Raw genomic sequence first — 16,102 nt, forward strand, 5'->3', positions numbered from 1 at the left:
GCTGTCTTAAGAAATCAAGACTTACAAGAAAGAAGAATTTGTAAGAATTTACTGTAAACTTCTTATATAAACAAACAGTATCTGTAAGAATCAGAGATCTCAGTTTGCAAGCTGCTGGAAGCTGTATGTGTTCTTGTAAAATACTAAGTCACATGCTTGCAAGCATATATAAAAGACTGTCACTGCATGAATCTCTTGCTAGAAGTCAGTAGCAATCTTGTTTACAAGTTGTATATAGTTGCCAGAATACAAATCTTTTATCTTGTGTACTCTTTTTTCATGTATATTTCTTTTAGAGATTCATTGTCATGCTGATTCACATGTACAATTCTCACATACTCTACCACAAGAGAAAGCAAATCTATCTAATCCTACATATTAATAACTGCTGTATAATGGGACCCAATGAAGCTGAAATAGAATAACTTATTAAGAAGCTTCAGAAACACTTTGAGATCAAGAAGATTATGAAACAAGACTGTTATCTAGACATGCAGATTTAAAAGCAGCTGAATGAAGATCTTTTTATAAATCAGAAATAGTATATTAAGAATCTACTGATCAAATATAAAATAAAAGACTGCAAATCTTCCAAAATATTAATAAAGAAAGAAATAAGTATTAAATTTACACCAGATTAGACTCTTAAAGATAGAGTTGACAAGCAGACTACATCTACAAATTACAGAAAAGGCCTGAGCTCTCTACAGTTTCTAGTTACATGTACAAGGCCAGATATTGTATTCACAGTTAATTATCTGATGAGATTCAACAGCAGACTTAATAGAGAGAGCTGGATAATGTTCAAGCAGATTCTACACTATCTCAAGAACACAAAATTAAAAGAAATAGCCTTTAAAAAAGATATAGATTCTGAAGACTTAAAACTGACAGCCAGTTCAAATTCTGACTGAACTAAAGCTGACCCTGCATACAAATTCACCAGTAGCTATATTATTACTATAAATAAAGCTCCAATATTGTAGAGATTACAGCACCAGATGTCTGTCTTGAAATCTATAATTAAAGCAGAGTATTTAGCAGCTAGCAAAGCTGCTTGTGAACTAGTTTGAATTAATAATCTGTTGATAGATACCAGAATAATTAGTGAAGATTCAGCAAAGCTAAACAGCTTGAAATTAAGTATTAACAATAAGAGAGCAGTTAACTTAGTCAAAGCTGAAGCTATAATATAAAGAGCATGTCATATTGAGATTTGACATTATATACTAAGAGACTGGGTTCAAAAGAATAAAATCTTGATTAAGCACATTAAAATCAATACAAATAAAGCTGACAGACTTACAAAAATTCTTGCAATGAATCTCTATACTTAATTTGTAAGCATAATAGAGGTGACAAGTTAATACAGAAAAATATAAAGATTTATCAGTAAAGCCAGCAAAAATATAGTATTGCAGTGAATGAAGCTAAGTCTAAAGAAGAAATAAATCTGAATTTTGTAATTAATTTTTTATCACAGATTTGACAGATTTGGAAACTTTGAATCTTTATGGCTCTCACTCACTGCTGGAGCTCATTGCATGGGGGGGTGTTAGGTAATCCAACCAGCACCTTGCTCATGTGACCCACATAGATTAGCCAAGATTCCCCTTTAGGTAGCTTAGTGAATGACAAGCATACAAGTCCTCCATCATAACTTCCTTAGACACTCAGTTGGGCGGGCCGACATTAATCCTGTGACACCTTGCAGCCTCAACAGTTGCGCAGGATGGATTGAACCAGCGAGAATCATGGTCAGTGCTTGACGTCCTTGCTGTCTGCCCACCTCGCCGGCAGCTCTATCATCACAAACAACGCCCCTGGGCTTTTCTCTCGCTTTGGAATGCTGTGCGGCTCATGGCGCTTCCCTAATAATCTTTATCCCAAGCACCTCCTTTCTCTCTTTTCCCTTGGTACCTAGCAGCCGGGCTACCCAACAGGATATCTTAGTATCAGCGTGCACTCCTCTGTTATCATGTCTGGATATCAGCCAGACTACCTCAACGACAATAAGTACTGTCACAACAGCCTACATCACCTATCCACGTCTCCTGCTAACCCGATAGCAACAGCACGCGCCCCAGCACCAACAGCCCGTTCTCTCCCACTTCTCAATCCCCGTCCTTCAAGCCAAACGTCAACCGCAAGAAAACCAAGCGGTGGGTCAATGCAAAGACCTACAGCTACGACGGTGACGACTGGGGGGATAGTGGGGACGATGACATCTACGACGCGTATTTGGATCCCAACCACTCTCATCCGCCCCCTCTCCCAGAACACCACCCCCATGACCGATCCGGAAAGCAACCCGCCATGTTCTCAGAATCTGGCGATCAATCGCCATCTACGTCTTCAACAACCAAGGCCCATGATAAACCTGGGGGCCAGCCAAGCCCAGTTGTGGGACGCGATGCAGATGCAAATCCTGCGAAATCATTGCCCATCGTTCGCCCCGTCGAAATATACCGGCGATTGAACGAAGAACGGGAGAAACAGCGACTCAAGGCCGCTGAGGCATCCCACTCATCTCACGACTCAGAGGCTGCTCCCCCCCAACCTCCACTGCCGCCCATCGATCGGACGACTGCATACAACCCATCTTCCCCGACGCACCAAGGAAATGTGGACTCCCCCGGGGACAATACTCCGAGACCTCGGCTTGAGAGTCCCCAGGAGCAAAGGCCCTTGGAGCCTAGGATTGCTAGCCCCGTCGGCACGACAGTGGAGGGCAAGGTTTCATTTCCCTCATCGCAGTCTTCGCCTGATCAACCATCGGATATAAAGTCATCTGGTGCTGACGCTAAATTACCCGAATTAAGGCCATTTTCTGGCTTTGGGGATCCTTTCGTGAGCTCGCCCGGCTGCGAAGTTACAGAAGATGTAAAAACCCCTGGTGCCCAGGATTTGAATCAATCGTCCGATCTCGACCGTAACCCTTCACTTGGATTTCGTTCAGTGGTTCACCAAGCATTTGATGTCCCCGATACTCCCGCTAGCGACTCCGGGACTATGTCACGGTCAGATAGCAACACGACATCTCTTATAAGCCCTATCATAAAATCCGAGACACTCTCTGTAATTGATGAATGCCGTGCTCCGACAATTGCAGAAGAAGATGCGAATTCGGCAGCCAAGCGCCCGCTAACCCCGCCCCCTGCCAGTATCACGCCTGGCCATCGCCGAAGTTTATCACCCCCTGACCCAAAGAACAGCCCTGCGAGACGAGCTGTTGTCACGCCTGTCGATCCTACAATCCGTCCTCAATCCGCCTGTACATTAGAATCTCCCATTCAACAACAGAATAACTCTCGATCAAGTGTGGATGTTAGGGAAAGCGAGCAGGGAGGAGGAGCCAATGATTTTCAACATCCGACGACTGAGGCTGCTCATGACACAGAGCCATTGGAGAAGAAAGAACGATATACAACGTCTCAACAAGGAACTAACCCTGAGGACGAACAAAGAAATATCCGGGCCCCAATGGTTGATACTCATTTCCAGTCTTCACAAGCTACCCCTACGTATTCGGAAACGATCTCGGCTTCCAGCATCAATACTTCAAGTGCAGAGTTAAATGACCGCCTACGAGATGAAATTATCCGGTCACTGACTCCTAATCCTTCCAATCAATCCCAGGACACGGCGCCGTCAACGGATTCCGACGATAACGACGGGCCTCAGAAGCGACAAGGAATCACCTTATCCCCGAGCGAACACAACAATCACCGAAATGAGCAATTTGGCTCAGATCCCTCCAATCGCCCCGTGTCGCAAGTGGTCTTTCTTGGGCACAGAAATACCGCAGGCGCAGCCGAAACGAGTCTAGTCCACTCCCAATTTCGGGAGACCACGGACGTCTCACAAACCCCTGGCCCTAATGCTGCTCCGGCATCCCACTCAGTACATCCTACCCTGAAGAAGAAATTCTCGTGGGAAATGGATTCTGAAGATGAGTCTGAATCTTCCGAAAGCAAACCAATAATAGAGAAGCATCCTGTAGCCACCCCTACAACAAACGATGTGCATATCACACCTACAACCATCCGGAGGGTTGAGGATACGGGTACTGCTTCTCCTCAGGGCGAGGTATCTGACCAACCAATCCAACACTCACCACGCGCGACTCCCGGTCAAGCTGTAACATCCTCAGCTGAAGGCGTCAATCTAGAACCAGAACCAAATTCAGAACATCGCAGACACTCGTCATCCGCCTCACCCCCAGGCGAGTCAAGTGATAGTAATAATGTTATCTTGCCTGATCCTGAACCTTCGGGCGCAAAGATAAGCGCGACTGCGACTGATGGTGACAAGCTTCTTGGTTTCCGAGAGATCATGGCTATCAAAACGCCCAGCCAGAAAATCGCTGCTTTCAATCGCACAAGAGACCAGTTTGCTGCCATGGATACTGGCCTCCAAGCCTGGCTGAACCAAGCCTCTACAGACCTGCCGGAACATGCTGATCTTGTCCGACAGAACGGCGCGCTACCATCTGTGCCTACTACAGCACACAAACCGATGACGTCTCGCACAAAATTCCCGAAACTCTCTTCCGGCTCTGGGTCATCGCGAACCCACATTAGACACTCGTCTGGCACTCCGCTCAGCAGCATGATGCATACTCAGCAGGTGCAGGCCAAGGGCAAGGACCTGTTGCACACCGCCGGGGTTTTAGGTGGAAAGGCAGGCGATGCCGCAAAGGGCCTGTTTGCAAAGGGAAGGAGCAAATTTCGACACAGCGGAAGTGCTGAAAAGGTAGATATCTAAACTTGATCCGATACAATCACGATGCACATCTTTTGTCTTTTGATATGGGCAGTTCACTCACCCAATGCTTTTTATTTATCTTTGCACCTAAGGGTCTTCCTCTCATTTTCTCTCTCCCTCCTTTTCTTTTTGGAGAAATCAATTTTATTTCCGTTTTTAATTCCTCTTTACCTTTGTACATTTCCCTAGGAAATTGTAATGAGATACAGCCCAATGGGAATGGAATGACATTTTGGCAGGATCAAAAGAAGCCCATTTCTTCCCCCCTCTTTTTCTCACTACAATCCGCCGGACGACTGTGTTCGACGAATCTAATAGAATGTCTATCGCTGTAGGACTGTTGCCAAGAGGCGTCGGCCGAAACACTGAGCCTGCCTAGAACCCCGATTTCTACTCCCCAAAGATGTTCTGAGGATATGATAGAGACGGATAGTTTACAAAGAGATCTTCCACGGTTAAGATCCATTAAATTGGACTTATCTCCGTTGGAAGATTCTCTGAACCTCTGGTATCCCGAGAGAAGGTCGTCGGTCCGGTCTTTACCTGATGACAAGCGAGTCGCCAGAATAGGCGACGAAAAGGTTCGGTCAATGTCCAGTCCTGCGGGGGAGCGCAACTCTCTAGTCCTTGGGGGTCAAGATTCCGGTCGACCTGTCCCTACAAACGACCACACACAGGTGGATGGCAGCTCTTCCGAAGTTAAAGACCTTACGTCACGTCATGGATCCATTTTGATACCTTTACCTGGATCAGGGATCTTGGGTTCATCCAGCCGTACCAGCAGTAATGATTCAAACCGGTCACCCGGAAATCCAAGTAAGGGCACAGAGGCGCACGGCTCGCAGCATCAAAGCACTCAAGGACCTCAAGTAGAGTCTGCAACGTTGACTGGAGCAGTGTTACCGAAACAACCACGAGGTTCTACGCGTGCTTCTTTGTCTCGTAAAACCAGTAGATCGTCGGGTATATCTACCGGCGAGCAGATGCTTGTTCTTACTCCTAATGGGTTGGAGTTGATTCCCAGTGGCCCACCTGCAAGTGAAGTAACGTTTCTAGATCAGGAGGAAGCAAGCAAAACGGGGTCATCACGGAACTTCGACGTCAGCAAACCTCCCAGTCCGAGTCCTCCGGAAGGCACAGTTGCACTGGGAATCGAGGAGCAAATTATCTCACGCAAGTTTTCTTTTGAAGAGGAAGGGGGCTACAACACCGAAGTTGAACGGAGGCTTGTCTCTGAAGGACCTAAAGGAGAATTCTCCAACTCTCGCCCTGGATTCCTAAAGAACAAAGAACTCCATCAGCCCAGTCCTATGAAAGCAACAGCCCCTCTTCTCCACCCGGACACAAACTCAGGCCGTCCGTGCTCCCAAACTTCGACCAAGGCTACAATCTCCCATCTAAGACATTTCTCTGTTCCCACAACCCATCCGGCCCATCAACGGCCCAGAGCCACTCAACGTATGAGTTTGCGGAGTGATGGTACCGAGCCGAGTCTTATGTGCCCACGAGTTCAAGGAAACCATGTGTCAGCATCTCAAAGCACTGTGGCTAACATCGTCGCTGCTTCTGATAACTCTCGGCCCTCGACCCAAAATCAGTCTGGGCGGGTTGATGAGTTTTCACATCGCATCGACCTGCCGCACAACTCAAGTCAAGCTTCCCCTCCCTCCGTAACCCCAATCTCCCGCTCTCGATTGTCCATCTTTCTGTCAAAGCTCCATAGCAGTCAACCCAAAGAAAGGCCATCCCAAATAGCTCAGCATGAAAACTTTTCAAAGAATACCAGCACGGGGGTGGTGCAGTCGATCAGCAACAACTTTTCGCGGCTTAATACTAAAGCAGGACCAACCCATCATCATACTTCTGATGGCATCAAAGTCGTGGATGAGCGAGAGACGAAGGAGGATGATACTACCATGAGGAAGAGAGGCCTCAAATTTTTCAGACGATTTGGCTATGCTGGCGACCTGGGAAGCAGTAAGAAGTTCCCTCTTATGGGGATTGTAAGCTCTCCAACCTCCCTGTTCACTTTGCTGTTATATTAATGGCCTTTTAGAAGTCAGTTCAGAAACCTACCAGGCTGAAACAAAGCGCCGAAAGACCTCTGATACCTTCAACACACCCAGAAGTGCCACCTGTCTCAGGGAATAATGGTAGTATGCAAGCTCAGACTGCCTCTTCATCTGGAACTGGACGCTTTTATCAGTCCTTGAATGCTAGGCTACCTAACATCACCGAAGGGTTGACTCTAGATGAACATATAAATTCACCTCCAGGGGGCTCGCAGTTGCATTCATCACCCAACACCCAGGGTAATAAGAATCCACTTGCCCCGACGAGGCACTCAGTCAGTAGTTACCCAGTCAGAATTGCAAGTTCAGATGTCAGTGCTACTTCTGGTCACTCCTCCAACCATGCGTCGATATCTTCTACGAGGACCTCAGGGACAAATTCACCAATGCAAAGCTTGCGCCCTCAAATGCGCAGCATGACGCTTCCAAGCTGCGAATTCCTACACACTAACGAAAACAACTTGACTGGAAACACTCCACTAGGACAGCAACGAGCGAGTTTGCACACTTCTGGTTTCCCGCACGGTTCACCCCCAGCACCGCGAGCGCCCAGTCAGCTGTCTAACGCTGTGCATGACATGCCGCCTCCGCCTCCGCCAAAGATCCCACTTGGCTATGCATATCCTGGTGCTGCTGCACCTTCATGTATACGCATACGACCCCCTCCTACAGGCCAACGGCTCGGGACTGAACACTCGGCGCCCCTCTTCCACATGGCAGTTTCACCCCACTCCTTTGAACCACCAGAAACCTCTTTTGCTAGACGGGAGGTAAACATTGAGCCTGTTGAACTTCCAACTCATGATGACTCAAGTGAGGAGATTGTGATGTCCAGTACCTCTTACCCTGGGCAAGAGTGGCAGCCCAGTGGCTTAGGTAATTGGGATTGAGTTCCTTGACCACTGCCAAAAGTTATCAGCATATAACCCCCTCTGTTCTCTCTTGTGGCATACCTAACCTACTGCTACAGCTGTTGTTTTGCTTGTCTTCAATCAGTTTGCTGGAATTTTACATCGTTATATACCCCAGTTTGTAGTAACTAGGTCATGTAGATTTTCTTTTTCAAAATTAACCCAATATTTCATAATTATTCTATGGTGAACATTCTACAGTAATATAACTACCCTCTACATGTAAACCTCAGGGGGTGTTCCATTCTGTACTGACTGTGTCCTCCCTCTCATATATGGTACATATGGAGAATCGAGGGGCCATTAAGGATGTTGAGAGCTTCATATCAAGGCTGGTATTAGCCCTGGTATGTGTTCTGGTGATAATCGCCAGATGCCTGAAGTCTGCCTGGCACAGCTGTGCATCACTGTGCGTGCCCAGTGCGCCATTCACAACTTGCACGCCTTGAACTCAGGAAGGGTCCTAGTTCAACCCTCGACAGTCCGCCACGCACTTGGAAACCCCCAAACTGAGACTGAGGCCATCCAGGTCTAGGTACGAGTGACTAGGGCTAGGAGGGTACTGACTGTTTGGTTGATGACATCTACAGCCCATCAGTAGGCCTAATCCTAGTAGAGCCGATAATTTTCTGGAAAAATTGTAGAATCCATTTTCTGAACAACAAGAATATCAACAGACAGTACATTCAAGTGTTGTGCATGTGTATAATATGATTATCCCTCTGACTATTGACATGTTTCTAGTACAAATAGGAAAGCCTTCTAAAAATATTCAAGCTGGAACAGGAGTAAAACAGAGCCCTAAGGGCTACTACTAAGTTATAATACATATATTTTGTGAGGATTCAGCTTGTATCCCCTCGTCAAACGCATTTTCGCCAGGGCCAAGACGATGAAATAATTCAGTCTCCATTCGCAGAGCTGCATCGGGTGTTCCCAGAATCTCTCCCATCATATCACCGTCAGGAAAATCCATTTCCCAGGATGGTTCCGTGGCCACTCCTCTCATGTTTGCCACAACAGCTGTGTGAAAATGCCAACGAAGAAGGTGGTCGTTGACTCTATTGATATCCGCATCGTTTCGGCATCGAGGGTCGAGGATACGACCATCAATTCCAAGAGTGTCGGGCATAAATGACGTAATTAGGTAGCCATCCTTGCAAGAATTAGCAAGTGATGAAAAACTGTGCAGCCAGGCACTTACGTCTGGGTTGATAGCAAGTGAAAAGTTATCAAAAAGTGCGTGGACAACACTTGAAAGCAGGATACCGTTCTGTGGCGAATGGATCTTTGAAGTCCCAATGAGATAAGCTGCCGAATTGTCCGTGACAAGTTGCTGGAAGCCCCTTTGTCTCCATTCAATTACTCTAGCTTGGGGAAAGATGTGCGCGACTTCAAGGCCAGTGTATCTCCCGAGATCAGCCAAAGGATTCCGCATGCCACTTATCATGCAGTCACGGTCACGGAATCTTACAACTTGTCGAAAATACGCTCGCTGTCTCAGCTGAATTAGCAAGTCACCTTGGGATTTCATTAAGTCTAACGCGGTTCTCACCCTCGGAGTCAATTTGCTATCTGCCGTTCGTGATAGAACTCGACGAGGGTATGGCTCGGCGCTGAGAGAGACAGGAACTGGAGTACCATCGGGCCCGAGAATTATGTAGCGCCCGGGAGCAAGATTGGTTGCATCCGCAGCAATCTGGTTTCCAGCAGAACCATCATGATTGAGTGCAAATATACGCCATGGCGCATTTTCGGGGGGGAAAACGAGGAAGCGCGAGCAGAAGTTGTAAAAACGGTGGTGTGTCAAGGACTCATTTTGGAAAACACCTAGACATAGCTGTCAGAGTGATTAATGGAGGCAGAAATGACCCCAGCAAGCAAACCTCCAAGAATTTGACCTTCATTGTCATATAGGTGAACATTGCGTGTGTGAGAGGCTTCGAATGACGGCTCTTCAAGGCGTCGAGCCATATTGCCTTGACATGCTATGTACTTGTATGAAGTTGTGGAAAGTGAGTCATAACTAGCCGTCGAGTACGGATGTATGAGGATTGGCTTTACAAGTCCGATTCAATTCAGCAACACACTGGGGAAGAGCGTGTGTACCAAATAATCCAAACGCGAAGCATGAAAATCCATACTCCATACTCCGTACATAGCGGTTACCTAGCATATACGGAGTATGTATACAGTAATACTGCGTCATGTGGGGGTTGCCCCACAGGGCTTAGCGCTGGCCGAATCAGGTAAGGTGCGCTATTGCTCCTTTTGCATGAGGGGCTACGGAGTACTCCGTAGCTATCTTGCCTGCTACTACATAAACATGTACATAGAAGAGAAGCCGCACCAACTAACTTGTTCACTCTCTGCTGAACTTTTACGGGTCAGTTGAGAGGAAAACTCTTCTGTATCAAGATCAAGGAAGATCTGAGCCAATAAGTTGGAGGCTAATTACACAGAGACTGGTATCTTAACACTTTCACTATATACACAAAGTGCTACGCACATTCATTTTTCCAAACCGCCCGGGCCGGGGAAATAGATATCCGCGTGTATGCTGACTCAGTCGCGCCAAGGCCCCACGTCGAGCTATGTGTTACATAAGCCTTAATGGTACTTGGGTGGCGGCGAAGCTGGCATGACGGCAACGTTGCGTCTTCTCTCGCGATAAATACATGAACGACTCCGTGCAATAAATTAATTTGGGATTGCAAGTGTCTGCAGGGCCAGTTCGCTGTAGTATGATATGACATGAAAATTAGATGCTGCTACCCGATGTTCCGCAGTTCTCGTCGATAATCCTCATCAAATCAAAAACCCCCGTTATCCCCCAGCCATGGGAGTCATCCCAATCCAAGATCGAACGTCCGAGTTTCGATCTATCCTCGGCCAGGCCCAGAAACGACTGGCCGCATCGAAAGCCGACGCCCATCGCCAGGCCCTCCTTCGCCAGGAGAGCCATTCACAGAATGCAACGCCCAAAAAGTCAGAGTTTGCCAGGCGTGCGGCAGAGATCGGAAGAGCCATCACCGCAACAACTGCGAAGCTACAGCGACTCGCGCAGCGTGAGTTATAACCCAGACCTTTTTCTTTTGCTTCCTTCTCCTTTTTCTTTATTTTTTCCCCCCCTTCTACGCAACCGACAGTCACACGAACTGATATATTATATGGAAATAGTGGCAAAGAGAAAGTCTCTCTTCGATGACCGACCTGTCGAGATCTCCGAGTTGACCTATGTCATCAAACAGGATCTCGCATCCTTGAACTCTCAGATTGCTGCTCTCCAGGCTCTCACGCTCTCCCAACACCCCAAAGCTTCCCGAAGTCTTGCAGACCAGGAAGGGCAGCATAACGACAATGTACCTCTTTCTCCAGCTCTTGCTTATCTTTTTGTTTGTCTTACTGACTCGGCTGTCTAGGTTGTGGTTATGCTTCAAGGAAAATTGGCCGATGTCGGTGCCAACTTCAAGGAGGTTCTCGAAGTGCGCACCAAGAACATTCAGGCCTCCCGGTCGAGAACAGAAAACTTCATCTCCTCTGTCTCCTCCAAATCCCAGCATGCACTGAATCCCCAACGATCCGATTCTCCTTTATACAACCCACCGAGGAGCCGCAGCCCACAGCCACCCTCATCTGATCTACTTACGCTGGAACCTTCGCAGCTGATGATGATGGAAGAAGCGCAGCAGCCGTCCAACACGTACATTCAAGCTCGAGGGGAAGCGATCGAAGCTATAGAACGGACGATCAACGAGCTCGGGGGCATCTTTGGGCAACTAGCAACGATGGTGAGCGAGCAGTCCGAGATGATCCAGCGGATCGACGCCAACACGGAAGATGTCGTGGATAACGTGCAAGGGGCGCATCGAGAACTGCTGAAATACTGGTCGAGGGTGTCGGGGAACCGATGGCTTATAGCAAAAATGTTCGGGGTTTTAATGGTGAGTGCGAAGTTACATACCTGATGCGATGCCGGTCTGTTACCCTGCTAACATTGAACGACTTCTTTTTCTCATCAGATCTTCTTCCTCTTATGGGTTTTAATATCCGGATGACGCCTGTTCCCTCTTTCTTTTGCCTTTATTTCTGTTGCCTTTCCTTTTTCCTTTTTCCCGTCAATACCACTTTTCACTGTATAATATTATTATTTCTGCGTGCTGCATCTTCCAATAAGCAGGGATCACACATCACCCCAGGGCAGTCCTTTCCTTTCTCTTTCTGTTTGCCTCTTCATTTCTTTTTTTTTTTTTTTCCACCTTTTTTCAGCAGCATTGTGGATTCTCAGGCGTGGGCAATTGCTCCATAGATGGCTGTGTTGCATTTGATATCCTCACTTTTTGTAATAGCCCATGCACGCATAGAGTCCATCAGTATACAGACATGGCGCAAAGACCGAGTTGGGGTCTATCCCATACATACATACATCATACTCCGTACATAAACGGCGGACATACGTACTATAACGTACAGAGTCATATCTCCGGATGAAACAGGGCCACAACTGCATCTGTGTCGGCAGAGTAAGGGGAGCACGGGCCAATGTGTTTGCCTTTGACTCAGAATCGGGGTCAGCCAAGCGTGCAACCCCTTGCTCCTCCCTCTTGCCCGCTGCCAAAGGACAAACCCTTGGGGGCCGGTCCCTGCAACCCCAACAGACATCTTCCGTACGGAAGCCGGTATTGTGCGTATATTACGGAGAACTGCTCTGATCATATGTACATATGTCGTGCACACAAGGTTGCTTTCCCCAGCCCGTCCTAGTCGGGCTCGCCCCGGCCCTACCAGGGTTCCCGGCCAGTGGATAGACCAATCAGAGATCCACAAAGCACACCCACCCGCTGCTGATTGGTCGGGTCCCTGGTCTATCCATTACCATATTAGGTTTAGAGCTTCCGCCGTACTTCCATGCCAAGACCCAGGCACCCTATCCCTGATAAGCAAGCGGCCAGTCGTCACGTCTTCCTTTTTCGTTTTTCCGGCCACTCGACTCTCCAACTTCACTTCATGTCATCCACCAATCCATCGTCCATCTTCATCTGTTGCACCGCATTTCTCACTCTTCTTCTCCTTCTTCTACTCTCTCTCATTCTCTACTATGACTGATGATTGAACGAACTGCAGCTGCTTGGCCGCGTGCGCATCTGGCAATCTCCCCATGGTTACTCGCCTGAGTCCAAGAGACACCATCCCTCCGCAATCCCAAACACCCATCTGAATCAACCTAGTTGATCCCTCCAGTCCTTGACCCCATCACCCATCAAATCCTTCTCTCATCCTCCCTTTTTATTCTTTATTCTTTATTTTCTCTTTCATTTTTTTTTTTTTTTTTCCCCTTCTCACTCAATCCCGGCCCGTCTAGTATTACTTTTCCATCATCATCTCCGGGCCTTTCCCTTTCGCTGAAACGCGCATGTTTTCGCTACATTGCTTGGAAAACATGTCTCGTGCGACTCAATGATTCCCGTCCATCTGGCTCCCAACAACCTCCCCCCTTCCGCTCCCTTTTTGTCCTCTGCGAGGAATCGTCCATCTCTGTCTCCTCTCCGCGCCCTATGACCGGCACCGTCGTTGGTGCCATCTCCCCCCTTTTCTTCCCACGCCGGCCATGTTGCTGAAACCAGCGACCCCTCTTTCCGTTCTGCTGCTGGTCGCTTTCCTTCTCCTCCTCCTGTCTGTCCTATCAACCCCCGTCATCAAATCAATCCCCATCGCCACCTTTGAAAATGTCCGCTTCGGCGTCTTCGGGTACTGCCAAGGCAGCGACTGCAGTGGAATTCGTGTCGGCTATCCTGCTGGTATGTTATGCTATCGCCTATAGATAAAAACTTTCTCCTGTCCCCGGATGGCAACCCGCCACTCATCTCCATCTATCCCATGCTGACTCTCCCAATCCAATCGCAGACGGCATCTTCGGTGATTCAAACAGGGACGGAGATTTCAACCTCCCTGCCACCATTCGCCATACACTCTCGGCCTTGTTGATAGTCCACCCTATCGCTGCCTTCCTGGCTTTCATCTGCTTTGCGCTGGCCGCTGCTGCCCATCTACACTCACCGTCTCACTCGCCACGTTACCTACTGGGTCTCCTAATCCTCCTGCTACCGACGCTTCTCGTCTCTCTACTAGCGTTCCTGGTCGATATCCTTCTCTTCGTCCCCTATCTGCAATGGGGTGGCTGGATTGTCCTCGGCGCAACCATCCTGCTCACCTCCAGTGGTGTCGTCACGTGTGCAATGCGACGCACCTTGGTTAGCAGAAAAGCCCGGAAACGGAGGATAGCTGAGAATGCGGAAATGAGCGGCGAGAATTACTATAACCGCCAGATCGTCGTCAAAGTCGACGTCCCCCCGAGTTCAAGTCCCGCGCCTAGCCAACCTCAAACCACCGCCACTGCGACGACTGGAAATAGTTTCAACCCGTCAAACGACGACGGATATCGTCGAAACGGGTCGCCTGGTCGACTCTCCCCTCCAGAGCCTGCAGGATATCCACAACCACCTCGTGTTTCTCCCGAAGATAATGCCGGCGTCTCCCTTCAAGATCCCTATGGCTCATCTTACCCCGCTCAGTCTAATCCTAATTTGCGGAATCAGTTCTCAAATACAAGCATGCGATCCATCAGAAGCGATGGATCATCCTATCGCCAGAGGGGTCGCGCCCCGCCATACCCCCTTCCCAGAGGGAGGGGCCGTCCTCCCGGTGGGCCTCGGGCCTTTCCTCCCGGTGGAAGGGGCAGGGGTCCCCCGCGCCCTGGTCCGTCAAGGAGAGGTCGTGGTAGACCCCCTCCCGGGTATCCTCCCCAGTCGAGAGGCTACCCTGCGAACGATTACTTGGGATATGGTCCTGGACGTAGATACGGTGATCGAAGTGATTTCGACCAAGGCATTGAGATGCAAACACCACCTAACAATATTCCTGGTGGACATCGTGACCCAGCAACCGATAACCTCAGAAGCCCAACCAGCATTTATAGCGCTGATGCGTAAGGGATCTCCGTTAAATTTGGCTTCATTCCGTTTTTAATCCCTTTTTGATGTTACAGCTAACCCACAGCCTCGCACCTAGTCCCTATGTCCCGCCGCGAACTAACTGGACTCCGCAAGAATACCCTTCTCTAGAACTACCAAGTAATCAACGCCCGCCGCTCAGCCCGCTAGGTCCCAGCACTCAACCCCGCGATATGACTCGCTCTCCGCCTAACATCAACCCACATCCACCTAGCAGCTATTATGAAGACGTGGAGCCCCGATTCGCATTACCAATGAACGGAGTGGAGTCGGCCGACGTCCCTTCCTCGCTGGTACCAGGCTCTTCTGGTGAGCCCCTTCTGCGAAATTCATCCGATGGCTTGCCTGCTGGCGCACGCTCATCCGCAGTTAGCGAAACCAGTCACTTCACATCCATTTCGCAAAGGGGAATAAACCCCAAATGGCGACCAGCGGATTCCGAGAACCCTAAACCAAAGATCCACCAACGTCAGGACGTTCTGCTTAGTAATCCAGATTTTGCGCTACCGACAGGCAGAGCCCGTGCTAATACGGCAACCGGCGGTAGAATGCCGGCTCCATCAATGCCAACGATTCCGGGAACCCCCACAGGATATAGGAGTGAAGCAAGGTTTCCTTTTTAATCCACACCATTTATCTTCGGCAGCGTTCAGCAACATCACCCTTCTCCGATTACAACCATTGTGATATTGACCGTATCTATATTCTCTTCCAACCTACGCATCTGGGCATGCATAGTCGGTACATTCATTATCGATGACTTTACCCGCATATCGTTCGATGTAATCCCCATTCGTAGGACTAAGACATCCCCTTAGTCTCTCTTTCTTTTTTCACTCTTTTAAGGCATGGCACGGCTTCGCTTTCTTTTCTTTTCCTTCCATCCCTTTTCCTCTCTCTATTACTTGGCATGGCATGATCCTTTGTATTGTGGAGCAAAAATTGCCATCAGGGCCGAATTTTGGTCTTGAGTTTTCGTATTTCCTTCACTCTATCCATGGATTCGATATCCAGCATATTCTGGCACTCTTCGCTTTGCTGCCCTTCTCCTTTTTTTTTTTCTTTTTTGTTTTTTGGTCCACACGTTCTCGTGGCTAGTTGCGACTTTTGACGTGTATATTTATAGCCATTTCCTTTCCCTTTTCCGTTGCTATATGGTGAGATTCAAAAATGTACATTACATGGCATGTACAGATTTTATAAGATGGACCCTTAATTTATTACCGAATCGCAACTTTCTTGGATATCAAACATCAGCTGAAAAACCACTTGGTGCCAGTTCCCAAATGGGAATAGGACAGCGGAATCCATAAAGACCACCCCTTTTCTCCCTCTCAATCAC

General features: G+C 48.3%; 5 protein-coding genes across 7 annotated transcripts; 4 read left to right on the forward strand and 1 right to left on the reverse strand.

The window, feature by feature from the left end:
* Positions 1 to 1,735: 1,735 nt before the first annotated feature.
* Positions 1,736 to 5,010, forward strand: D8B26_000009 (uncharacterized protein). Its single transcript, XM_066123091.1, has 2 exons — positions 1,736 to 2,016; positions 2,076 to 5,010. The coding sequence occupies exons 1-2, from the start codon at positions 1,979 to 1,981 to the stop codon at positions 4,765 to 4,767; spliced, it is 2,730 nt and encodes a 909-aa protein (XP_065979163.1). The 5' UTR covers positions 1,736 to 1,978; the 3' UTR covers positions 4,768 to 5,010.
* A 173-nt stretch (positions 5,011 to 5,183) lies between these two features.
* Positions 5,184 to 7,913, forward strand: D8B26_000010 (uncharacterized protein; the record flags this gene model as incomplete). Its single annotated transcript, XM_003067769.2, has 2 exons — positions 5,184 to 6,770; positions 6,824 to 7,913. 2 exons carry the CDS (start codon positions 5,184 to 5,186, stop codon positions 7,727 to 7,729), a joined length of 2,493 nt encoding a protein of 830 aa, XP_003067815.2. The 3' UTR covers positions 7,730 to 7,913.
* A 570-nt stretch (positions 7,914 to 8,483) lies between these two features.
* D8B26_000011 (uncharacterized protein) lies at positions 8,484 to 9,908 on the reverse strand. Its single transcript, XM_066123092.1, has 4 exons — positions 9,637 to 9,908; positions 9,306 to 9,580; positions 8,955 to 9,245; positions 8,484 to 8,906 (listed from the first exon to the last, which is right to left on the reverse strand). The coding sequence occupies exons 1-4, from the start codon at positions 9,722 to 9,724 to the stop codon at positions 8,565 to 8,567; spliced, it is 996 nt and encodes a 331-aa protein (XP_065979164.1). The 5' UTR covers positions 9,725 to 9,908; the 3' UTR covers positions 8,484 to 8,564.
* A 545-nt stretch (positions 9,909 to 10,453) lies between these two features.
* On the forward strand, positions 10,454 to 12,166 carry SED5_1 (cis-Golgi t-SNARE syntaxin). 3 transcript variants are annotated; one of them, XM_003067767.2, is made up of 4 exons: positions 10,454 to 10,818; positions 10,931 to 11,112; positions 11,173 to 11,694; positions 11,773 to 12,166. In XM_003067767.2, exons 1-4 carry the CDS (start codon positions 10,590 to 10,592, stop codon positions 11,806 to 11,808), a joined length of 969 nt encoding a protein of 322 aa, XP_003067813.2. In that variant the 5' UTR covers positions 10,454 to 10,589; the 3' UTR covers positions 11,809 to 12,166. The 3 variants fall into 3 exon arrangements, with proteins under 3 accessions (XP_003067813.2, XP_065979165.1, XP_065979166.1); XM_066123093.1 differs by lacking the exon at positions 10,454 to 10,818 and having other exon boundaries at positions 10,887 to 11,112; XM_066123094.1 differs by lacking the exon at positions 10,454 to 10,818 and having other exon boundaries at positions 10,887 to 11,112; positions 11,173 to 12,166.
* Positions 12,167 to 12,861: 695 nt separating this feature from the next.
* Positions 12,862 to 15,971, forward strand: RIM9 (regulator of ime2). Its single transcript, XM_003067766.2, has 3 exons — positions 12,862 to 13,548; positions 13,655 to 14,735; positions 14,819 to 15,971. Exons 1-3 carry the CDS (start codon positions 13,359 to 13,361, stop codon positions 15,381 to 15,383), a joined length of 1,836 nt encoding a protein of 611 aa, XP_003067812.2. The 5' UTR covers positions 12,862 to 13,358; the 3' UTR covers positions 15,384 to 15,971.
* The last annotated feature ends 131 nt before the right edge of the window (positions 15,972 to 16,102 follow it).

This window comes from Coccidioides posadasii, chromosome 1 (genome assembly GCF_018416015.2).
Source record: "Coccidioides posadasii str. Silveira chromosome 1, complete sequence".
NCBI classification, from domain to species: Eukaryota; Fungi; Ascomycota; class Eurotiomycetes; order Onygenales; family Onygenaceae; genus Coccidioides; species Coccidioides posadasii.